The sequence below is a fragment of the Hippopotamus amphibius genome, chromosome 4, assembly GCF_030028045.1.
Source record: "Hippopotamus amphibius kiboko isolate mHipAmp2 chromosome 4, mHipAmp2.hap2, whole genome shotgun sequence".
NCBI classification, from domain to species: Eukaryota; Metazoa; Chordata; class Mammalia; order Artiodactyla; family Hippopotamidae; genus Hippopotamus; species Hippopotamus amphibius.
The window spans coordinates 49,707,159-49,729,448 of record NC_080189.1 but is presented as its reverse complement, the minus strand read 5'-3'; the positions used below and the strand labels follow the sequence as shown (position 1 = coordinate 49,729,448).

Genomic DNA, 22,290 nt, shown 5'->3' with positions numbered 1-22,290 from the left:
GTCTGTAAACCATGGAGAAAAGACAACAGCAGAAGCAATCATTTTTAGGACTTTCAAACCACCGAGAAGCTCTGTAAGATAAACTGATAAAATCCTAATGTTATGAAAATAAGCAATTCATTAATACAGTGTGAAGCATCACAAACTTACAAATTATTGTAACAGTAAAATAAAAATAATTTTGAGTTCCTGCTTTGTGTTCAGACATTTATATATATATATATGTGTAAATATTTTATTTAGACACATATACATCAGTAACACTAATACATAGTTTTGGAAAAATTAAACACTGAAAGTTTCATATTTCTAAATATTATTTTTGTCATAGGGGACAAGGCCAACAATAAGGGAAAATCTATTTATTGCTTCTGCCTTTAATATTTCTGTTTGGAATTTTATCACTTTCTTTTCTCTTTGATAATAAACTTACTCTAGTAGCCAATGTATACATTTCATTCATTTCATTGTATACATTTTATTCATTTGATTCAACTGATTTTCATACTATTCTTTATTAGCTGGCCTTTGAAGTTAGACTTCCATAAGCACTAAAATTTCATTTTAGAATGATCATCTAACAAGACTTTTGCTAGAAAAATTATTTGAGGAATGCCAGAGGATGCCTAAGGAACATTCTGATCCACTGACGCTTAAAGTAAGAAGCAGAATATAAAATAAACTGGCAAAAAGAGAAGGAAATCACATTTTTTTTATTATAAACTCATTTATATCCAGAAAAATGAAAATAAAATTCTACAAGTGCAAATGCATACTAATGCTCTAATCCTATTGTCAACACCAATTAATTTTGTATGCAATTTTGGCTCTATAAATTTACATTTTCCTCCTCCATAAAATTACTCTAGAGAGGATGGATATGAAAACAAGTTACTAGTAACCAGTTTTTCAATTATGATAAGTGACCCATAGCCTAAACTGGCTACAATACAGACATAACACTCTGAACAGCTTCTTATATACCACCAATTTTATTAAGGCTTTGTACAGATATGCCTTACCATCTTACAGACATTCAATTTTAAAATGTAAATGGTACAGGATATTGATAAACCAATTAGCGCTGATGCAAAGCAAATTCCTCTTTTATCTCAATTACAACATGACAACTTAATAGGTCAAGATAGTTTAACATCTGAGACAAGGGCAATTCAATAAAACAACAGCATCTTGATATGGTAATTAAGAGGAAATGTGAATCCATTACTGTGTTTTAAAAAATATCTTAAGCACTTTGGTTCTTTTTATTGCTTTTATCAAAAGCTATGATATGAAACACTACTCTGATTTGTGACATATTTGGCAAGCAGTTTTAGGAAGTGTGAAGAAAACACCTGAATAAAAGCATCTTCCTCATTAAGCATTTTCTAAAGTAAGAAATGTATATTTATTATATTCATTAAATACAAAACATCCAAAAAGTTAATTAGGCGATTAATCATATGTAGCATTCTTAACCCTAAAGATTAAAGACTAAATTTAAGACATTAACCTTAAGGATTCTAAAGGATGATCACCATCGTAGGAAAAACTGAATTTCTGAATCACTTTCAGCAAAGTACGAATGCCATTTTATTTCAATGACAAGTTATATCCTTAATGTAAAGTGACAAAACCCTAGGCAAGTTAAAATGAAAAGAGTTATGCATATGAGTTGCAACTTTATGAATGCCATTTAGTTTATCCTGAGAATAAACAACGAAGGGATCTTTTAGTGTAGACTGTGGGGACTATATTTAAAATAGATACATAAAACCAGTCACGTGGTAGCATGACACTTGAATTCACTATACATTTAAACTGTATTTTATACAAATTTGTCCTACACTGCCAAAGATTGTTTAAATTTTATAGTAAAAGTGTTTCTTGCATTTTGACATAATAGAAGAAATGGACTTCCCATATAAAAAGGATAATGTAACTTCAAATATACAGCACAATACATTTTATGGCTTATGGCAAAGAGTATTCACGCTCTCCAGGGTCCTATTGGTCGTCCAATAAGCAAAGTCTATTACAGTCCAATAATGAAATACTTTCAAAATGTTCCTGGATCAACTCATTTATCTCTCATGAACATTTGTTTTCAACATCAGAAAATCAAATCGGAAAGCTCATAAAAACTCTTAGTATATGAAAATGTACTATTCAACAAACCTGATTCCCAGATTCATAGCTTCAGCAGTCCCAATCATACTAATACCTAACAGCAGGTTGTTGCAGATCTTCGCAGCCTGAAAATAGAGTACATATTAAATATCTTTAATTTCAAGCTATAACTCACAGGAAGATTTCTTCACCCAATTCCACATGTTTCTAAAAGTAAGAGCATTCAAATGTTGATTTTCTCAAACAGGGAAAGGCACTTGGTGCTGCAAGCCTCCCTCCAAGCCTAACAAAGGATCCCAATGCAGACTGGGGGGTGTTTAGGGAAGAACCCTGCAGTGTGGTGACCGAGCTACTCCTAGGGGCCCAAGCACGACAGGGAATGCTGACTGATGTGGCACAACTGCTCCTTCAGTAATGAGGCTGACATTCTAAATGGGGAAATAGGAGTAACACACTGAATGAAAAGGCAATGAACAAGCAAACACAACTAACTGATAAACTGCATGGTAGAAACTGTAAGACAGAAACAGTAGGAGCTCATAGAAACCAATCACTGAGGGCAGGAGCAGATAGGAAGTGGAACCTGAAACCACCTCTCAGAAGGCCAGGCAGGATTTAAATAGGCAAGAGAGGGAAAGGAGAGCAGGGAAAAAAATAAATACACAAGAGCATGAGATATTCCTGAGAACATTAAGAAAATGGACTTATGTGCAGCAGTTTTAAGGAATGGGGAGAAGTCTGATAGTTAATACTGGGTGGTCAAGAGCTACAGAAGCTAGAGTAGAGTGTCCAAATTTGACATGGTAGGAAATAGGGATCTATGCAAAGTGTCAGAATTGGGAAATCTACAACGATACAAGCATATTGATGGAGTTGGTTTTGGTTACAGTGTTGGCAGAATGGTAAACCTGGCATCCAGAGATCCACTAGGCCCTGTGAGCAGTAAACAAGGTGTGAAATAATGAAAGACTGGACCAGGTAATGTGTGGAATGAACAAGACAGCCAACAAAGAGTCACTGAAGCAAAAATCAATAGAACCTAGAAACTGACTGGACAAAGGAATGGAGACAATAGATATATCTAAGATCATACCAAAGTCCTAAATAAGATAAAGTGGGTACCAGTGACCAGGACAAAGCATGAAGAGGAGTGAGTGAGAGTGTGTGTGTTGTTGGCTGGGAGGGGGACAACCAGTATGATTTCAGAGTTTAATGTGGTCATTCACCTCTAGCTGAGTAGAGAACTGACATAACACATTTCTTAATGAAAATGGTCTGTTTTTTTAAGAAAAAGATTGAAGTGCATAGGTTACTTCTACCCGACAGTACTATAAACAGAGCTGTGGCAAGCAATTACAAAATTACAGGGCAGATAACAGCAAATAAGATAACATGAGCACTTCATATAGAAGCTGTTTTAAGGATAATTTCACTGGGTCACTGGGATAAACATGTCAAAGTCTGAAATGATGGAGCTTTCGATACCTTTTTAAGTTAACTGATCTCTGCTACCTCCAACAGGAATGATGGAAAACTAATTTATTCCAAATTAATTTAAGGAAATCTGAGCAAAGAATCCATAGAGTGAGCAGAGTAAGGAGGAATCACATTGTGATCAGGAAAGAAAAATGAACATTAGCTGATTTTACATCATCAAGTCAGTGTCATTAATGTGAAAATGTTACCTGCCCAGTCCCAACAGCTCCACAATACATGACATTGGAGCCCATGCACCCCAGCAACTCTTGGGCAGCAGCAAATTCTTCTTCGACTCCTCCTACCATAAATGTGAGGTTCCCAGCCCGAGCAGCTCCCACACCTGAATGGTTTGGGGGTAAAGGGATAGAAGCAGATGGATACATTTCTTCAAATGTTTCAGTAGATTCTAAAATTAGAGAAGATCCTCAAACCAAATGAAAACATCTTGCCTCCAAGTTATATTTAGGTCAGGCATACATCTCTCCTGGAATATTTTAATTGTCAAGTATCACGCAGGTTACTCATAAGCCAAAGGGGACATACAGATTTGGTCAAACTCGTAATTCACCTCAAATATTTCTGCATGATCACTGAGTACCACAGGGATTTGAAACGTGAATTTTATTATTCCCATGCATCTCTTATTCTCCTGAGAAGCCTATCCAGTAATAGAAAGTGTATGTAAAAGATGACCTGTGCCCTGACCAATACAAGAGCAGCCAGAGGGTGAGCTGCCCAGGTGTGGATGTGGGGTCTCTGGCTCACTCTCTGTACACTCTCTGCAGATGAGATCTACGGAGAGAGAGACCTGCCTCCTTCTCCCATAAACAAGGAGACATTTCAGATGGAACGTTTCTTTTTTAAGGTAAAGAAAATGGTTGCTTATTTCGACTGATTACTCTGATGTGCACTTTCTAATATTATTTGATTTTTCTCTTCTCTCCTGCTGTACAGGCATGTATACCTTGAAGATTTTGTGGGTTCAGTTCTAGACTAGCCCCACAAGGTGAATGTGGCAATAAGGTGAGCGTCACATGAATTTTTAGGTTTCCCAGTGCATATAAAAGTTCTATTTACACTACATTGTAGTCTATTACACGGGCAATAGCATTATGCCTATAAAAACAATGTACACACCTTAATTTTAAAATTCTTTATTGCTAAAAATGCTAAGCATTATCTGACACCTCCAGGTTACAATATGTGTTGTCTTTTTTAATAAATATTTTATTTATTATTGAAGTACAGTTGATTTACAATGTCATGTTAATTTCTGCTGTACAGCAAAGTGATTCAGTTATACATATACACATTCTTTTAAAAACCCTTTTCTATTATGGTTTATCACAGGATATTGAACAAAGTTCCCTGTGCTATACAGTAGGAACTTGTTGTTTATCCATTCTATATATAATGGAAAAACCCAATATTTGTGAATAGCAATAAAACAAGGTATGTCTGTACACCTTTTGGGCAATTCATTCCTAGTAATATGACAGGAAGAAGAAATAAACTTTAATGTTGGTTTGGCCACTCAGTCTCTCAAACAAAGGTTTGATGTATGCTCACTAATGGAAATGACTGGAGAAGCAACTTTTACTTTTTTAGCACAGAAAATATGGCCTAGACTTCTCCTAAAAAGGAAGTGGTGTTGGGGGGCGGGGGATTTTACTCATCTAACTTTTTATTAACTATAAAATAAAACCAAGAGTATTATTACTGCTTTTAGCATTAGAGAAATCTTAATTCATAATTTTCAAGTTCGGTTTTGTTGTTCAAAACCAGGAAAGTATGTGGAAGAGCTATATTAGTACAATTCTTGCCTTTACAACTTATTTATAGTACAGCTAGGAGTAAAGAAACAGTAACTGTCTGTACTACGTATCACACCTGGCCATTAGAATAGACAGCTGCAAGTAATGGCCTACTTTTGAATTTAATTTATTCAACGAATAACACAGTTTTTATACATAAAAAGCCAAATGAGATCTTTATTTCATTCAAATTGTGAATATTTTGCTATTGCCAAACCGAGTAGCCTATTTTACAGTTCATGCTATTTTTAACTAATTATTAAAAGCAAAAGAAGTCAGCATTATGTTAGCCACACTTATCTGTATCATTTGAACATCCTGATAATGTTGAAGGTTAAGTGAATGTCATTTTGTTAGATTCTAATTTACTTCACCAAGATGGTGGATTATTAATGTTTTACAATTATTTTGCTCAATTTCTATGGCCATTTTAATTCAAACCACATAACCACCCTTACTCCAAATCCTGTTGATCAGACTTGGAGAAATTAAGTAGATGATTTAAGTCAAAGCTTACAAACAAATCCAGCACTATCCATCATAGGTCAATAGCTTTGTATCTAGATTACAGGCTGCTAAATAGCTTCAGAGAGTCATTTATTAAAGGAAAATTAATGCTGACAATGGTTCTCAGCTGGTTAATCTTTTGACAGGTGTACTTTCTCACTTGTTCAAACACATATTTCAAAAAGAAGAAATAAGTTACTTAAGACCACAAAAGAAAGAATAATTCATCTTTTAATTCAGAAGTTTGTGGTACTTCCACCCTTTCCTCCTCTCATTATGGTGGTGTAATTATTTCCGACTTTATCATAATCTACATTCCCATGTAAAGGTCTGAATAAACTGGCTAATTCTAACGTTCTGGCACTCTCTGGGACCAAATTCTAACTTCCCACACATATTCCTCTAACCATATGACACCATCAAGCCTAGTCCCATTGCAAAGGCAAAATTAAGACTTAAGTTATCCCAAAATAAATGCAACCATTTTGAGTTTTGAAATAACATAGAAAGCTGGAACTCTAAAGCTGTGTAAGACATCTCATGGATTTCAGAAGATGTATATATTTTGATGTCTATGAATTAGAAACAATAAGTTTATTACATTGCCATGCCATTTTAATTCAGGTCCACCCCCCAAAATAGGAAAATATGAAATAATTAGGCAGCTACTAGAATATTGGGAGAAGTATTTATTTTACCTTATATTTTAGTAATTCTACATACAAAACCAAAATATGTCCTGTGCTTAATTGTATTACATCATTTATATACCTCATTAAAATCTCTGACTCTTACCCAATTCCTCCATGACACCATAAAGCACTTACAAGGTAAGCACTGGGATCATGTGTATGCCAGCATTCCATTATCTATCATGGTGCATGATACATTCAATAAATAGTTGTTCAGTAAATTAATTTATGAGCATGGTACAAACAGAAAAGAATCTGGACATGAAATGTCTAGTTTGGGGATGTGCTGGCTGTGTTATTTGTTATTATAAACAAATAACTTCTTTGAATTTCAGTGTATAAAATAGGAAAAGCATTAATAACATCTTCATAGAATGGCTGTGAATATATGAACATATGCTGTAAAATATAAAATGCTATTTAAATGTAAGGCTTTACTATTTTATAACCTGAATTTGCCAAGACATAGTTTTATCTTCACCTATATAATGCCTTGAGTCGTTTCCTATTTGGTTATCTAAGCTGTTGTCTGCTCTAGGATAATTTTAGCCTCTCTGGCTAAATACTGGCTGGTTTAAGCCGATGCTATAAATAAGGGAAGCAGGCTGGTCCAGGTTAAGAAGTACTAAAGTGGTCCATAGCCAGTGATATTAAGATGACAGTGAAGACCTCTTGTAAACCCTTTCAAAAGCATCATGGTGTGGCAAAGTGACAAGAATGCTGCATTTGTTTGGTTTTATTCATTCAACAAAATTAATCTACTAAGAAGCAAGCCCTGTGGTAAGCCCTAGGGTTATAGATGAACAACATATATCCCTGCTCCTAAGAAGTTAAGTTACACATTTGTGATCCATCCCCTTCTCTTAGCCATCACTACCATCCCGGCAGAGCCATCCCCATCTCTCACCTGAATTACTGCAATAGCCTCCTACTTGATCTCCCTTTAGCTATTACCTCCAAAGTCTATACTCCATATAGCAGCCAGAGGGATCCTTCTAAAATACAGCTGACCCTTGAACAGTGTGGGGGGCACTGACCCCCTGCGAGCTAAAAACGTGAGTCGAATTTATGGTCAGCCCTCTGCATCCGCAGATTCAACCAACCACGGATTGTGTAGTACAGTAATATTTGCTGTTGAAAAAAATCTGCATGTAAGCAGATCGCCTGTTGTTCAAGGGTCAGCTACATAAAGCTAGTTCATATTTCTTTCCTACTCTCAAGTCTCCAAAGTGTCCCATCACTCTCAGTATAAAATTCCAAGTCCTACAAAGCAGTACACAGTGTGGCCCTTGGCTACCTCTCCTATCTCATTTCACACCATGCGCTTCATTGCTTGCTGCTTTCCAGCCACTCTGGCCTCTTTGCTGTTCCTGAAACAGGTCGAGTAAGTTCCCATCTCAGCCTTGCACTTGCTATTCCTTCTGGTTGGAATGTTCTTCTCCTAGACATTCATGACTTGTTTCCTTTATTTCATTCAGGTTTCTCCTCAAAATTCACCTCTGTAGGGAGGCTTTCCCTGACCCCCCAACCTAACAATCTAAAATGGCACCCCGCCACTCTCTATCCCCTTTCCCTGATTTAATTTTATTCACAGCATTGATTGCCACCTGTTTAACACTTCTATTTATTTGTTTCTGGTCTGTACTCCCCACATGAAAATTAGCTCCACGAGAGCAGCAACTCTTTGGCTTATTTACCCCATATTCCCACTGTCTGGTACATAAGAGATGCTCAGTAAATACAGTATATGTGTTCCAAAAAAGAGAGAAAAGGAGCAATGGCCAAGGGAAGAGCAAGGAAATGAGTGACTGAAATATGTCCTAGAGCTGCTCTCGTAGAGACACGGACAAAGCATTTGTCATTCTAGCAAGATTTTTAACCTATAAAGTGAGATGATTAGATAAGGTTATCACTGAGTTACTTTCAAGCTTCTGAAATTCTGTAATTTGGGATTCTCAAGTTCACATAAATACATTTTCCCACATCCGTCATATTAATACAGAAAACTGAAGCATGTTTCATTTTTTGCAAATAACATACAGAAAGTTCCAGATTAAAGAGTTAGAAAATGAATTTTCTCATGTAACTACGGTAATTAAATCTGAGAAGCCTAAAGACTTGTGGTTGCCTCCAATGCTTTATCTAACGCTTTCCTGTGATGATGTCTCTGGTGTTTCTCTCCCATGACCCTAGAATCAGAAAAACTGAGCTCATTTGTACAGACAAATGAAAAGGCAAATGCCCAAACCATTCAAAATGGGTGGCTGACTACACTGCTTTTAAAGTGATAGACATCTATCACTTCTCTTGGTAGCAGTTTGATTTCAATCAACCTTACAGGGGAGAAGCACTTTAAATCTAATCCCAGTGTCTAAGTCACTCCTACCCTTTACAGAAACGGTATCACAGGGAGCCTCCATTATCTAAACTACCTTCCTTCTTTCCTTCCTTCCACTCCTGTTTATAGCTGACATCAAAAATGTGGCCATTTGAAATCCACTCCTCAGTGGTTCTCAACCCTGAGAATGACAAAGAAACACTCCTTGCCCTCAAGGAGTTTGACAACCAGTGTTTGTGGTGGTGGCAGTGTGTGGCTTTGTAGGCATGTATGTATGGAGGTGGGAGAAGAGATAAGGCAAACACACAAAAATACATAATAAAAGACTGTTAGATGCATGCTACAGGAGAGGTATACACAGTCCTAAGGAAGTTCAAAGAAGAAAATATCAGCAAGTTATCTATTCAGTGCCTCTGACAACTTGCTAGATCTTTGTGCTAGGTGCAAATATTCAGGGAGTAAGTGTATTTTCTAAATCAAAAATTAGGACCTGTTTTCTGGAATTAGGAGAATATTTGAAATACAACTATTCCAGAAAGTCCAAATGGGGTAAGGTCATGGTAGGTACAAAACATAGTCTTTGCCCTCAAAAAGTCTAACATATAATTGGGAAAAAGAGACGTATACTCAGAAGTAAATGCCAAAAGCATCACATACCAAGTGTCAGATGAATGAGGACAATCACCAGCAAATCCTGATTCCCCCTTTTCTTCTATTTTTCAACCTCCATTATCAAAAGAATAATGATTCTCAGGAAGAGAAAGGGTGAAAAAGCAAATAAGAGATTGTTCTCAGAGAGTAACGGTCTTGCTGTCAACTGTGTGTAGGCTTGTGAAAACGGATAAGAATACAGGTATTCTGATCCCATTTGTAAATTGTGTTCAGAGTGGCTTCAAATAACATGAACTGAGCAAATAATTTTGTCTGTTTTATACAGACACCAAGTTCTGACTGTTATCTAAATGTACATAATACCCCACCCCTCTTCACACTTACTAGAACAATCCGAAAACTGAAAATTAGAATTAAGAACAAATACCAAAATGAAACCATAAGATTTCACAATGAATTTCAAATACAGATCTCAGTTTTTTGGCAAAACCTATTTGGGAGAGGAATAAAGCAGTCTCATGGAAAACAAAACTTTTCCTTGAACTAAGTTACATGCTTAAAATATCATGTGGAACTTTATGCAGGAGACAGTAATGAAATAATGGACAATGTTCTTCATATTTTTACATCAAAAGCAGTGATAATTTTTTCAAGGTAAACTGAGCTAAAACTCAGTTCCCACTTTGTATCCTTTTCTGGCTAATCTTAGCCTTGTACCTGTAATATGTCAATATTAATACTAATAACCTCATTCTAATGTTTATGTTTAATCTTTGGCACTTTTATTTGACAGAAGAACCAAAACAGACTTAAGTCTCAAGTTATGCATCAACATGTCCATAACCAGCAGCTGAAGACATTATTCACTATTCCTCACCATTTCTATATAGTCTCATAGTTTCTATTTTTTCCGTCAAGTAAAAGTTATTTTTTCTGAAGTACTTAAATGTTTATGTTTCGGCAAAAAAGAGAACTACATAATTCACTGTATCTTCCCCCTTTTCTTGAGTCTCAGGAAGCAATAACTTTCTCTTTTTTCTCCTTAAATGGTTTCTGATTTTTTAATTTTAAACTTTCTTCTCAGTGAACTCTAACCACCTCTCTGGTTTCCTCATCTACCCCCTGCAAGGAAACCCACTACGCCATGCACGCGGGAAACCCTGTACAGCGGCTGTCATGTGCAATGACTTTTCATGCATCCACCCCTTCTCTGTGCTGTTCCCTTGTAAGAAATTCCCTTCCCTTTTTTCTCTGCCTGACTAACTCCTGCTTATCTTTCAAGATTCAACTCAGGTCAACTCTGAGGAGCAGTGCATGAACATGACCCCCTTCTTCTCTTCTTACAACACTCCTAGTGATACTTCTAATAAAGCACTGATACTAATCAACGATTTTTCTAGTGTGTTGATAAGATCCTTTACAGGCATGAGCTGTTTGAATCTTAGCATCCAGCATGTGTCTGATAAATGTTTATTGTCTTTTTAGGAGGTAGGCAGAGAAGAAATCAAAGATTAATAAAATCACCAAAAATAGTAAGACCATGTTTTCTAGCTTATCAAAAAAGCTCAACTTTGGAGTACTGTGATTCTCCACACGTGATAATGGCATTTTCACTTATTGCTAAATTAACATGCATGAGCATAAGTGCACATGTATGAAGACATTATCATGAAGACTTAAAAAAATGAACATGTGATCTCAGTTAAGGTGACCTGTGACCTAGAGTAAAGGTCACACCACTTGGACCGGTTATAACACCTCTCAATCTTGGTTGTTCCATCTGAAAATGGTGATGTAAAAACACCTGCCATGCTTAATATGAAGCTCCAATGAAAGAATACATTGGAAAGATATTTTACACAGTCATCACCCTGGTGTTACAAAGAAGTTAAATATAACAAAAAGTAAATCTACTCAGTTGAACATGTCAAAGGCTTTGGCCTAACAGTAGCAAAGAACTGAAATATGGAATTTAGCCTTACTGAGAAGCTTAATCAACAGTTTTGATAGAAAAACTATAGTGCAAGTGCAGATAACTTAGAATAACCATTTATAAGTCACAAATAAGGAGATCATTTTTCAATCCTATGACTTTCAATCCTATGTTGGAAAGAAGTCTTCAAATCCAGAAAAACAAGAGATAGAAATTTTAAAAGTACAATCAAGTTAGATTTGTCTTTAGTACTGTAAAAAATCCTGCCACCAAAGCATTCTTATTGATATATAGCAAAATGTAGTAAATCACTTAATTTACTCAAAAGAACTTAAATGCTTTAACCAGTCTGCCATCAAAAGAGATCAAGAAGAGGGCCAATGGGACTTGGGCTGCAATGTGAGCCGTCTTTAAAATGCAATTGTTCTAATCATTTTCTACAGATGCAGCCTCACAAGGGGCTGCTGTCACAGGGACCATTTACGACTTGTTATGGTGTCTCTATTGTTTACCAGCGACATTCGCTGAAAAAGGCGACAGCTGGGACAGAAAGCTGCTACTCAACGAACAATATAATCCCGTGAAAGTAATCAACAAATTTAAGGGTGTTAATTAACTTTACACTTTATCATGTTCAATTAGTTGTCCTTTCTAGAAAAGATTGCCGTGCACAATCAGTTTAGAGCGTGCCATGTTTGATTTGTAAGTGATCACTGTTTCTGTTTCAGAGTCCATGTCAGATGTTCTCTTGGGTTTTGGTGACACAGATGAATGGCTCTGCACATGTTAGGGGGTGATCTGGTTTAACATAAGCCAGCATAACATAACCCCTTGTTAACACTATTTCTGGCATTATCCAAGCTGGAAACAGAAAAGCAAAAACATTCGCCGCATTATTCTGGAGTCAGATAAACAAAGTTTAGTTAGTTCTTCCTGAAATAAACACAGATACAAATACATGGAGAAATAAGCAATTTTTCATCATTATTTTCCAAAATCAGACTTGTCTTTCAGGGGCATGTTTGGGATCATTTCCTCCCAGCAAGATCTCAAAGCTCTGCTGCATTATGCACGAAGCACCACTGTACCCTCAGCCTTTACGTGATGCAGACAGCCTTTTCCATGGCAGGTGAACAAATGCTAGGGGTGACTTGTTAAGTACTAGCTGGTGGTAAATTCTAAAATGTGACTTTTAAATCCAGACACTCTATTTTATAAGTGTAGGAAATCTGCAAGGGAGTATATTAATCTATGAATGCAATGTGTTTTTCTCTTACCTTTAATGCACCTGTTCCTACTTGCTAACAGCACAAGGAAAAGTTCATGATGCAGTGACAACATATTCAGTATTGCATTTTAATGAAACTCACTGCAGTTCCTCTAAACTGATAAATAGAGCTTTGTATCAAAATATCTCATAAGTCACTGATGCAGTGAACAAAACCCAAAACTGAGGTTTGGCGGCAGGTGTCCATCTATAAGAAAACAAAAGCAAGGGACATGCATCTATCTCTTAATAAAAAAACCCAAAAAACCAAAACACCCATTCACATAGGATTTTGAAACATCTTCATAAAGCTGTACCTTGCTCTTTCAGACTAGCTGTTTCCACATAATACAAATTAAATGCACAAAATAAACTACAGCTGGTTAGCTTAGTTATAGCACAAAGACAAAGCTGAACTTCCTCAAAATAGAAAAGTTGTTAACTCTGAAAGCTAATAATGTCTTAAGTTAAATATTAAAGAAGGAAATTATAGGCTGTATCTGAAACAGCTGAAACCACAATACACAGCAGCAGAAAACATTAGTTTTCTGCAGAAGATCTGCAGGGAGAAGGGAAGCGGTCGATAGATCCTTAAATTGGAAGCAATAGCCGTTTTTCTATCCCAAGTTGGCAGCTGCTACATTTGCAGACCTGGTTCATTATTTACCCATAATGACCATCAAGCTGCAGTCAAAGTCAGATCACAACAACTGTCAGCAGCTCTTTTAATTAGCCTTGTTTGAATTCAGATAAATATCACAATAGACCTGCTTATGCTGAAAGAGCAACAGAATGTTCTGCATGGAGCTGGGCTGGCCTGAGAAGGACCAATGCAGCACAGACGCCGTCAGACACAGAGGGGTTTTAAAGGGTGGGGTAAATCAGGGATTGAAATATATTTTGCTTTCATTTTGAAAATCACTTTAAAAACCAATTCTCTGACATTCACCGCAGATCAAGATGGTGCAAATTGTTGGCTTAGCTATGAAACTCTAGGATCCTAAAAGGTACATACCTGGAGCCCAAAGGAAAAAGCTAACAATGTGATTTTTAAATGTGATTTTTAAAATTCCATCTTGCAGGTAACGTATCTTTCAGCTTTAAAAAATCATTTTTAAAAGCCAAATAAGAAATCTTGTATTAAACAAGCTTGCAGCCTTTATGTCCTTCTATTTTACTTTCTTTAGGAGTTGCATAATTTGCAACATTTTTCTGTGATAGGAATCAGATATTTCCCTACACATTTTCTATATATTCTTTGCCTTCAGCCTTAACAATCACAAAGTATAGCAATGCTGATAACGAAATTCTGAATAACCCAATCACCGCCATATTCCACAAACCCCTGGGGTTCTACTCCCCCTCCAGTGTGCCTGAGAAGAAACACAGCATAATGATCATCGGCCCTCTATTTTATAGAGAACTGATTGTTCATATGAGTTCTTTTATAACTTTGGGGGAAGGTAAAAGAGGTGATGGCTGACAGAGAAGGGAGGGTAAAGAATAAGGAGGAATAAGCAAAAGTCCAGGTGATAACCTGGTAACAAATGAGAGTAAACTGAGGATAGCAAGAAACTAAAGATTAAGAGAAGGCTGTGCTAGTAAGCTACACTTAGCTAACCGGGAATTATCGTCTCCAGAACCCACTGGGAATCCCTTGAGAATCTGGACACTGGAATTATGGGCCAAGCCCAGCTGAAGAGGTGACACTTCCAAAGAGAAGCCTGACTTAGTCCACTCTGCCATTCTCTCCAGCCCCTCAGCTATCCAGTACCCTTTGGCCACCATTTCTGTGTGGCATAACATCATATTAAGGGAGGGTAATTAGCAGAGCTGCATGAGGACAAGGACACATTGCTGTTTACACAGAGTTTAGATCCCATTTACTATTTCCTTATTGAGTAGAAAAACAATCCTATAAGAAGTAATAAAAAATTATTATATTTGTGGTCAACTTCAAGTACTAAAACCTGCAGGACAAAACTTTTACTGACTGCTATGAGACCAAATACGTGGTAAAGGCAACTACTGGATGTTGACGGACGAGGTAGGTGGTATGACAACTCCTCACCTGCTTTCACGAGAATGAAGCATGGCAGAAAGGAACGTCTCTTGCCCTAACTTTTTTTCCCTGAAAGTAAAGAATAAGCCATGTACATCATCCTATCACACATGACAGCCTTCTCCCTCCTCACCCCTTAATACAAACTACCTCCTGACGACACGCACAGCCAGCAGCTTCATTTTGTTCAGGATGCTGAGTACAAAGTCAGCTTGTCAGTTCCAAGTCTGGCTCAGTGTACGTGAATCAGAACTTACTCTAAAACCTCACATCCGTTAGGATGGCTACTCTAAAACAAACAGAAATATAATAAGCAATGGCAAGAATGTGAGAAATCAGAACCTCTGTGCACTGTTGGTGGTAATATAAAATGGGGCAGACGTACAATGGAGTATTAATCAACCTTAAAAAGGACAAATTCTAACACATGCTACAACATGGATGAAACTTGAGGACATTGTGCTAAGTGAAAAAAGGCAGTCCTCAAAAGACAAATGCTGTACGAGGTAAGCAGAGTAGTCAAGTTCACACAGAGAGAAAGTAGGTGGGCTTTCCAGGGGCGAGGGGAGGAGGGATATAGGGAGTTGCTATTTAATGGGTATAGAGTTTCAGTTTTGCAAGATGAAAACAGTTCTGGAGATTGATGACGGTGATGGTTGCAAATACTACTGAAATGTACACTTAAACTTGGTTAAGATAGTAAATTTTATGTTATTTACCACAACTAAAATTAAATTAAGTAAATTAATTAGAATATCAAAGAAAATTAATTTTTTAATTGGTGGTATTCTGGTTCTCACATACTGCAAAAGATCACAGTACTTCAATGAGATGCTATTAACTTTAATATATAATGAATTTTACAAACCATTAATGCAGTTATGTAGAGAAAACTGAGGAAAGTCATACTAGTCTTACAACCTCCATTTAAAAAATACATACCAGTTAACAGGAAATAAGTAATGTACACAGTTGAGCCAAATGGGTAAAACTAGGATCCTCTAATTCTCAATATTATGCTCATTCCACTAGGCCCGTTGCCTCCACAAAGAAAAATGCACAACTTCTGATGAGAGGTGATCTAGGAGTTAAGCTGAAAAAGGAGACTGATCAAAGCACAAGGTCTAGGATCAAGAACTAGTTAAACTAAAAGCATAGGCTAAAGAAAGAAGCAAATAATTTTGAGTCTATGCAGACTGGTACTCAAATTTAAACCACAAATATGGGAGCAAAAAAAAAAAAAATCCCAGTATGTTACACATGCCACATATACACATGCCATCATATAAAAATAACACCTAGTGGCTTGACATAGTTAGGGTGAAGGGCAGGCATGTGGAACATGAGAGGATATAAAGCAAAGTGAAACGGCTTCAAGATTCAAGAGAAGGCAATAATCCCAAGATTATACTACTTGGAAGCAGAGTGACAGTTGTCTGGTTTGCCTAATTATGAAGCCAGATTTATGCCAACAGGCTAGGGTTATTTAATCTTCTTTCTAACTCAAAGACATGAGACATGACGGTGCCTTTGTCTGAACTGTGAAAAGGTATCCTTTGGGGCAGATGAACCAGAAAAAGGCAGCCCCTTTGGGGGAACAAATCAGAAGAAGGCTTTACCCTAAACACAGAAGAAGGTGAGAATACCAAGTTGGCAGGTGGAGAGTAAACTGAATTTCGACCCCAATTCAGGTCTCCTCAGCAGGGCACAACCTGCAGGGGGGAACACAGCAGCCTCAGAAGGCACACCAGATCCATGTTCAATCTCCAGTTTTGACAGGGCAGTCTTATTTTGGGCAAATCAACTGCTTTGAGCCTTAGTGCCCTCTCCTATAAAATGAATCTCATCCCCAACTCTGTTAATCTGTGAAAATGACGAAGTAAACACAGTTGCCCACATACCCATCCAGCATCACTGAATCCCTCCACAACCCACAGCGTCAGCCTGGGCAACTGCAAGACAGGGTTGCAGTCCCTGGGCCCCAAAATCTTCCCGTCCAAAACACAACAATCCAAAAATGTCCAATCTAATGAGCTCAGCATGTTTTGTCCTCCCAACCCTCCCCTCACAGCGGCCCCAAACTCGTTCTTCCTTCTGCACGTCCTAAGACATTACTACCATCCGCATACACTAGAAACCCCATGGCAACATTTCTCAAGGCCAGTTCCTCAGAACACTACTTCTATAGGATGTTGTTGAATGTTGACAGTGATGTGGTAGCCATGTTGTTTCTGGCCAGTAAGGTTTCCCATCCTCCTTCTGTTAATAAATTCTGCCTCTCTGGCCAAAGGGTTGTGTTCATGGACAATAAGGGTACTCCATCCTCAGGGACACAGTCCATGGCGCCAAGGAAATCCAACAAAACCAAGAGTTCTGTCCTGAGCTGCTAATAAGCTTACTAGAGGCTCACGTGAACAGTGTCTGCGGTAAAAGATAATGAGGTTGACAAGCAAAAGCATAGCAGAAACTAGCAGATAATAAAGACAAAAAAGAGGGTTTTAGCAAAATCAAGTGCTCAATTCTAGACACTAAAACCTGGTTCTTCAAGCTCTTCTTTCAATTTGAGAGCTACCCCAGTAACACCTCTTGCCCTCAGTCTGTCAAATTGGTTTTGTGGTCAACTACATACTGAGTTAAACAAAGTTAAACAGACATCTAAGAATTTAAGGCTTATTTTAATATGCAAATATGCACCTTAAACAGTTCCAAAAGGGGGACAAAAAATGCAACATTTCTCAAATTTATTTGAATACAAAAAAAGGAACCTCCTCAGAATTAGTATTCTCGGAAGCTAATATCTCAGGAAATACTACTTTAGTCACCTGACTTCTTTTTAACTTTCTATATCCAGCTACTAATTTCTGTTGATTTTGATCTGAAATTTCTATTTTGGCTAATATTTTTGCAGTGTGTTTTCTTTCCCCTTATGTTTAATCTTTCTGTATAGCTTTTCTTTCTTACTTTCTTTCCTTTTCTTTTTTTGGCTACACCACACAACTTACGGGATCTTAGCTCCCTGACCAGGGATTGAACCTGGGCCCTCAACAGTGAAAGTCCTAGCCACTGGAACGTCAGGGAATTCCCTCTTTCCTTTTTTCAAAAGATGTTTGGGTATGTCTCTCATAGGGAGTAGATAGCTGAATTTTTAAATTACAATCTCATGAAAAATGAATTTAATTTGTTTATATTTATTGTAATTAGATTTATTCCTAATTCATTTTTGTATTCATTTTCATTTTTCCTTAATTTTTTTTCCCCTCCTCTCTTGCCTTCCATTGGATTGATAGAAGATTTCTAAGATCCTTTTTCTCCCCTCTGTGTGCTCTGGAAGATATGAATCACTTTTCTATTCTTCTAATGATAGTCCTCAAAAATGTTACAGATACAAAATTAACTATAAAATTTTCTAATAATATCTGAAGGTTTTCAGTGTTTCTATTCTCCTCTCAAATATAATTGTGAACCTCAGCATGCTTTAAGCCAGAAGATACCACTCTACTCCTCCACCACACACACACCTTAAATCTCACTGTTATCCAGTTTTACCTTTATTTTTTTAACACACAAAAACAGGTTTTTTAAACAGTGAATACTTAAAGTTTGTGACTGATTTTTAAAATCATTTTGTGTTCATGATTATTTCTCTTTTTAAAATTACTTTTTATTGGAGTATAGTTGCTTTAAAATGTTGTGTTAGTTTCTGCTGTACAGCAAAATCAATCATACATCCCTCCTTTTTTTGGATTTCCTCCCCATTTAGGTCACCACAGAGTACTGAGTAGAGTTCCCTGTGCTACAGAGTAGGTTCTCATTAGTACCTATTTTATACATAGTAGTATACATATGTCAGTCTCAATCCCCCAGTTCATTCCACCCCTCTTTCCACTCCTCACCCCCAGGTATCCATACATCCTTTAGCTGAGAATATCTCTATTTTACCTTCATTTCTGAAGGATATTTTGCCATATATAGAATTCTGGTTTCAGCACTCTAAAAATGTTGTTCCACTGCCTTCTGGGCTTCATGGTTTCTCTGAAGTCATTCAAATCATTGTTCCTCTGTAATGCATCATTTTTCTCTGCCTGCTTTTTTCTCTGGTTTTCAGGCAGTGTATGACACACCTGGGCATGAATCATTTTTGAGTTTATCCTGTTTCAGGCTCACTGAGCTTACTGGATTTACGCGTGTCTTTTGTCAAATTTGGGGCACTTAGGGTCATTTTTTCTTCAAATTTTTTTTATGCTCCACACTCTCATCTCCTTTTGGAATACCAATGGCACACACGTGAGACCTTTTGATGTTATTTCACAGGATCCTGAGGCTCTGTTCATTGTTTTAAAGTCTTTTTTCTCCCTTGTTCAGAATGAGTAATTTGTATTCATGTCATTTCTATCTTCAAATTCACTGACTCTTACCTTTGTCATATCCACTCCGCTTTTGAATACATTCAGTGATTTTTTTTCAAATTTCTAGTTACTGTATTTTTCAGTTACAAAATTTCAATTTGGTTCTTTTGTATAGCTTCTGTTTCTTTACTTCTTTGAACATGGTTATGATAGCTATTTTAAAGTGATTCCTTGATATGAAACATCTGGGTACTCTCAGAGTTGGCATCTTGATTGTCTTTTCACTTGAAAATTTATCAGATATTCCTGGTTCTTTCTATGTCAAGTAATTTTTCATCACATCACAGACATTTGGAATATTATATGCTATGAGACTCTGGGTCTTGCTCCAATTCTATGAAGAATATTGTGTTTTGGTTTTTGTCTGTTTGCTTTACCAGACAATTGACCAGGTTAGGATCAAGCTGCAAACTGTTATCTGCCTTTTGTGGGTTGTGGTTTCAATGTCAGTTCAGTTTTCAAAGTCTCAGTGGTGCTGTTTAAATTGTACTACATATGCATCAGCAGGGACCAGTCTGATACTTAGGAAGCTGTCTACCCCACAGTTAAGTTCTTAAAGCTTTTGGTATGCTATTTAGGGTGAGATCCATGCCATATGGCTCTGGGATGGACCCAACAGTTCACACAACATTAAGGGATCCTTTTCTTTTTTTAACTTTTTATTTTATATTGGAGTATAGCCAATTGACAAAGTTGTGATAGTTTCAGGTGCACAGCAAAGCGACTCAACCATAAATATACATGTATCCACTCTCCCCCAATCTCCCTTCCCATCCAGGCTGCCACATAACACTGAAGGGATCCCTTTCTTGAGTCCCTTCCTACTTGAGAACTCCCAAGCTCCCACTCACTGACACTCCAATACTTCCACTTCCAATTCTCCCCCTCTACTGGTCCTCTGGCTATAAAGTCCTACAATTCCTACAACTAGGTCTGTCTCTGGGTCCAAGGAGCAGAAGAATAAAGAAAGTGAAAAGCAAGAGAGATTCCTCCACACACTATGGATCACAGTTCCTGTGGTGAAAGAGAAGGATTCCCTCCCTCAGATTTTTAAGTGTCTGCATAACTGCTGCTGCCACCAGAGAATTGCAGTTTCAGGAGTAAGACTTACCTTGCGGCAGAGCTGGGAGGAAAAAAAGAGAATTTCTCCCACTCTGTTTCATAGGGCCTTTCTTTCTGCTCCTTGGATTAGAAAGTACCCTTCCCTTGGAACTCTTTGTTTGTACCCATGCACAGTTCTGGAAATCATGTTGCCTTTGAACCCAGGCTGGAAGATTGGGGGGTGGGGGGGAGCTTCTGTGGATTCATGTTTCTGTGGATTTATGCCAATTCTGGAAATTCTCAGACATTATCATTTTGACCATTTCCCCCCATCATATTTGGAACTCCAATCAGACACGTTTGACTTTTTCTTTCTAGTCATGTTTCCACTTCTCTTAATTTTCTTTCATATTTTCCATCTCCAAGTCTTTGTGTAATACATTTTGGGTTATTTCTTTAGATCTCTTTTCCTATTTACTAGTTCTCTCTTCAGCTCCCATATGCCATTTAACTCATCTACTGATTTTTAAATTTCAATGGCATTTTTTTCCAGATTTGAACAGTCCTTTCTAATACTCTCTTGTTCCTTGTTCATTTATTTTCAATTCCATGTTTGTTTTCTTTAAATGTTTTATATGTAGTCTATATATTGTTTGGGGAATTTCAGTATCTGTAGTTCTCAGGGATTAAATTTGTTTGTTCCTGTTAACTCTTGTGCTAGTGACTTGTCTTATGTTTTTAGAAATATATTTTTTGTGAGCTCATATTTATTAAGCTGAATATTTGTGAATCCCAAGAGTTCTGTATTGAGGATGATTTTCTCCAGAGGATTTTCATTCTTTGTGTGGCTGAGAGCCCTACCAGTCCTACCAACTAAGAAGCCAAATTTATTGCTTCAGTGTTTTCCCAATTGTGTGAGTTGTTTAAATTTGAACTCTATGCCCATGAGATCAGACCTACTGTTACAAAGATTCAGGAGGGTCTGATATATTTGCAACCTGTAATCAGCACAGACAGACAGATTTCCTAATTAATCCCTTTTATCAGCAGGCAGATTATCCACAGGCCACCCTTTTCCCAGAGGATATGGCTTCTGGGTGTTGTGGCTTTTAGGAGGAAAGGGAATAGGAGGCAGAGGTCACCTTTCTCAATTTGTGTAAGCACAAGGCCTAATTTCCCATTACCCTTTGATTCTTCACCCACCGATATTAATCCCCAAAGTTCCTGGTTCCTGAAATCTACATCTACCCCAGGGGCAGTCAAAGCTTCTGGATTCATCACTCTGATTTCAGGTTACAGGCATACCCATACCCTGTTTTATTGCACTTTGCTTTACTACATACACTTCTCATATTGCAGGGGTTTTTTCTTTTAGCCTTTTTTTTTTTTTTTTTTTTTACAAATTGAAGGTTTATGGCAACCTTGTGTTGTCAGATGATGGTTAGCAATTTTTAGTAATATTTTTTAATAAGGCATGTACATTGGTTTTTCTTTAGACATAATGCTGTTGCACACTTAATAGACTACAATATAGGGTAAGCATAACTTTTATATGTATTGGGAAACCAAAAAATTCATGTGATTCACTTTATTGCAGTGGTCTGGAACTGAACCAGCAACATCTCTGAGTTATGCCTGTATTACTCAATCAATTGGTCATTGAGGACTTCCTTTATTTTTTGAAAAATCTAAAATGCATTTAAAAGTATGTTTGTTGTAATTTACCCAGTACCTGGGTGTTTTATAGCAGCAGGGTATTTTAACATACCTAATCCACCTTACTGCCAGAAGTGGTAGATGGATATGTAAAAAAACAAAATGGGTCCTTAAATGTCAAAAGAAAAGATTGATTTCCATCTTATTTTTATGCTGGGGTATCTTTAACTCTTTTCTGATAATAAAACAGGTTTCATCTTTACCATTAGCACCTGTATTACACTAAAAATTTACAACAGGATGTTGCTTTTATGGCATTACTTTTACAAGTTAAATCAAGAAATTTCATCCAA

At 37.0% G+C, this 22,290-nt stretch overlaps 1 protein-coding gene across 2 annotated transcripts in view; it reads right to left on the bottom strand.

The window, feature by feature from the left end:
* Positions 1–22,290, bottom strand: part of HIBADH (3-hydroxyisobutyrate dehydrogenase) — a 104,858-nt gene that overhangs the window by 10,746 nt on the left and 71,822 nt on the right. For both annotated transcript variants that reach the window (XM_057731216.1, XM_057731217.1), the window contains 2 exons: positions 3,816–3,949; positions 2,179–2,255 (listed from right to left, as the gene is read on the bottom strand). In XM_057731216.1, coding sequence (XP_057587199.1) covers positions 2,179–2,255; positions 3,816–3,949 — 211 coding nt within the window. The remainder of the gene's footprint in view (positions 1–2,178; positions 2,256–3,815; positions 3,950–22,290) is intronic.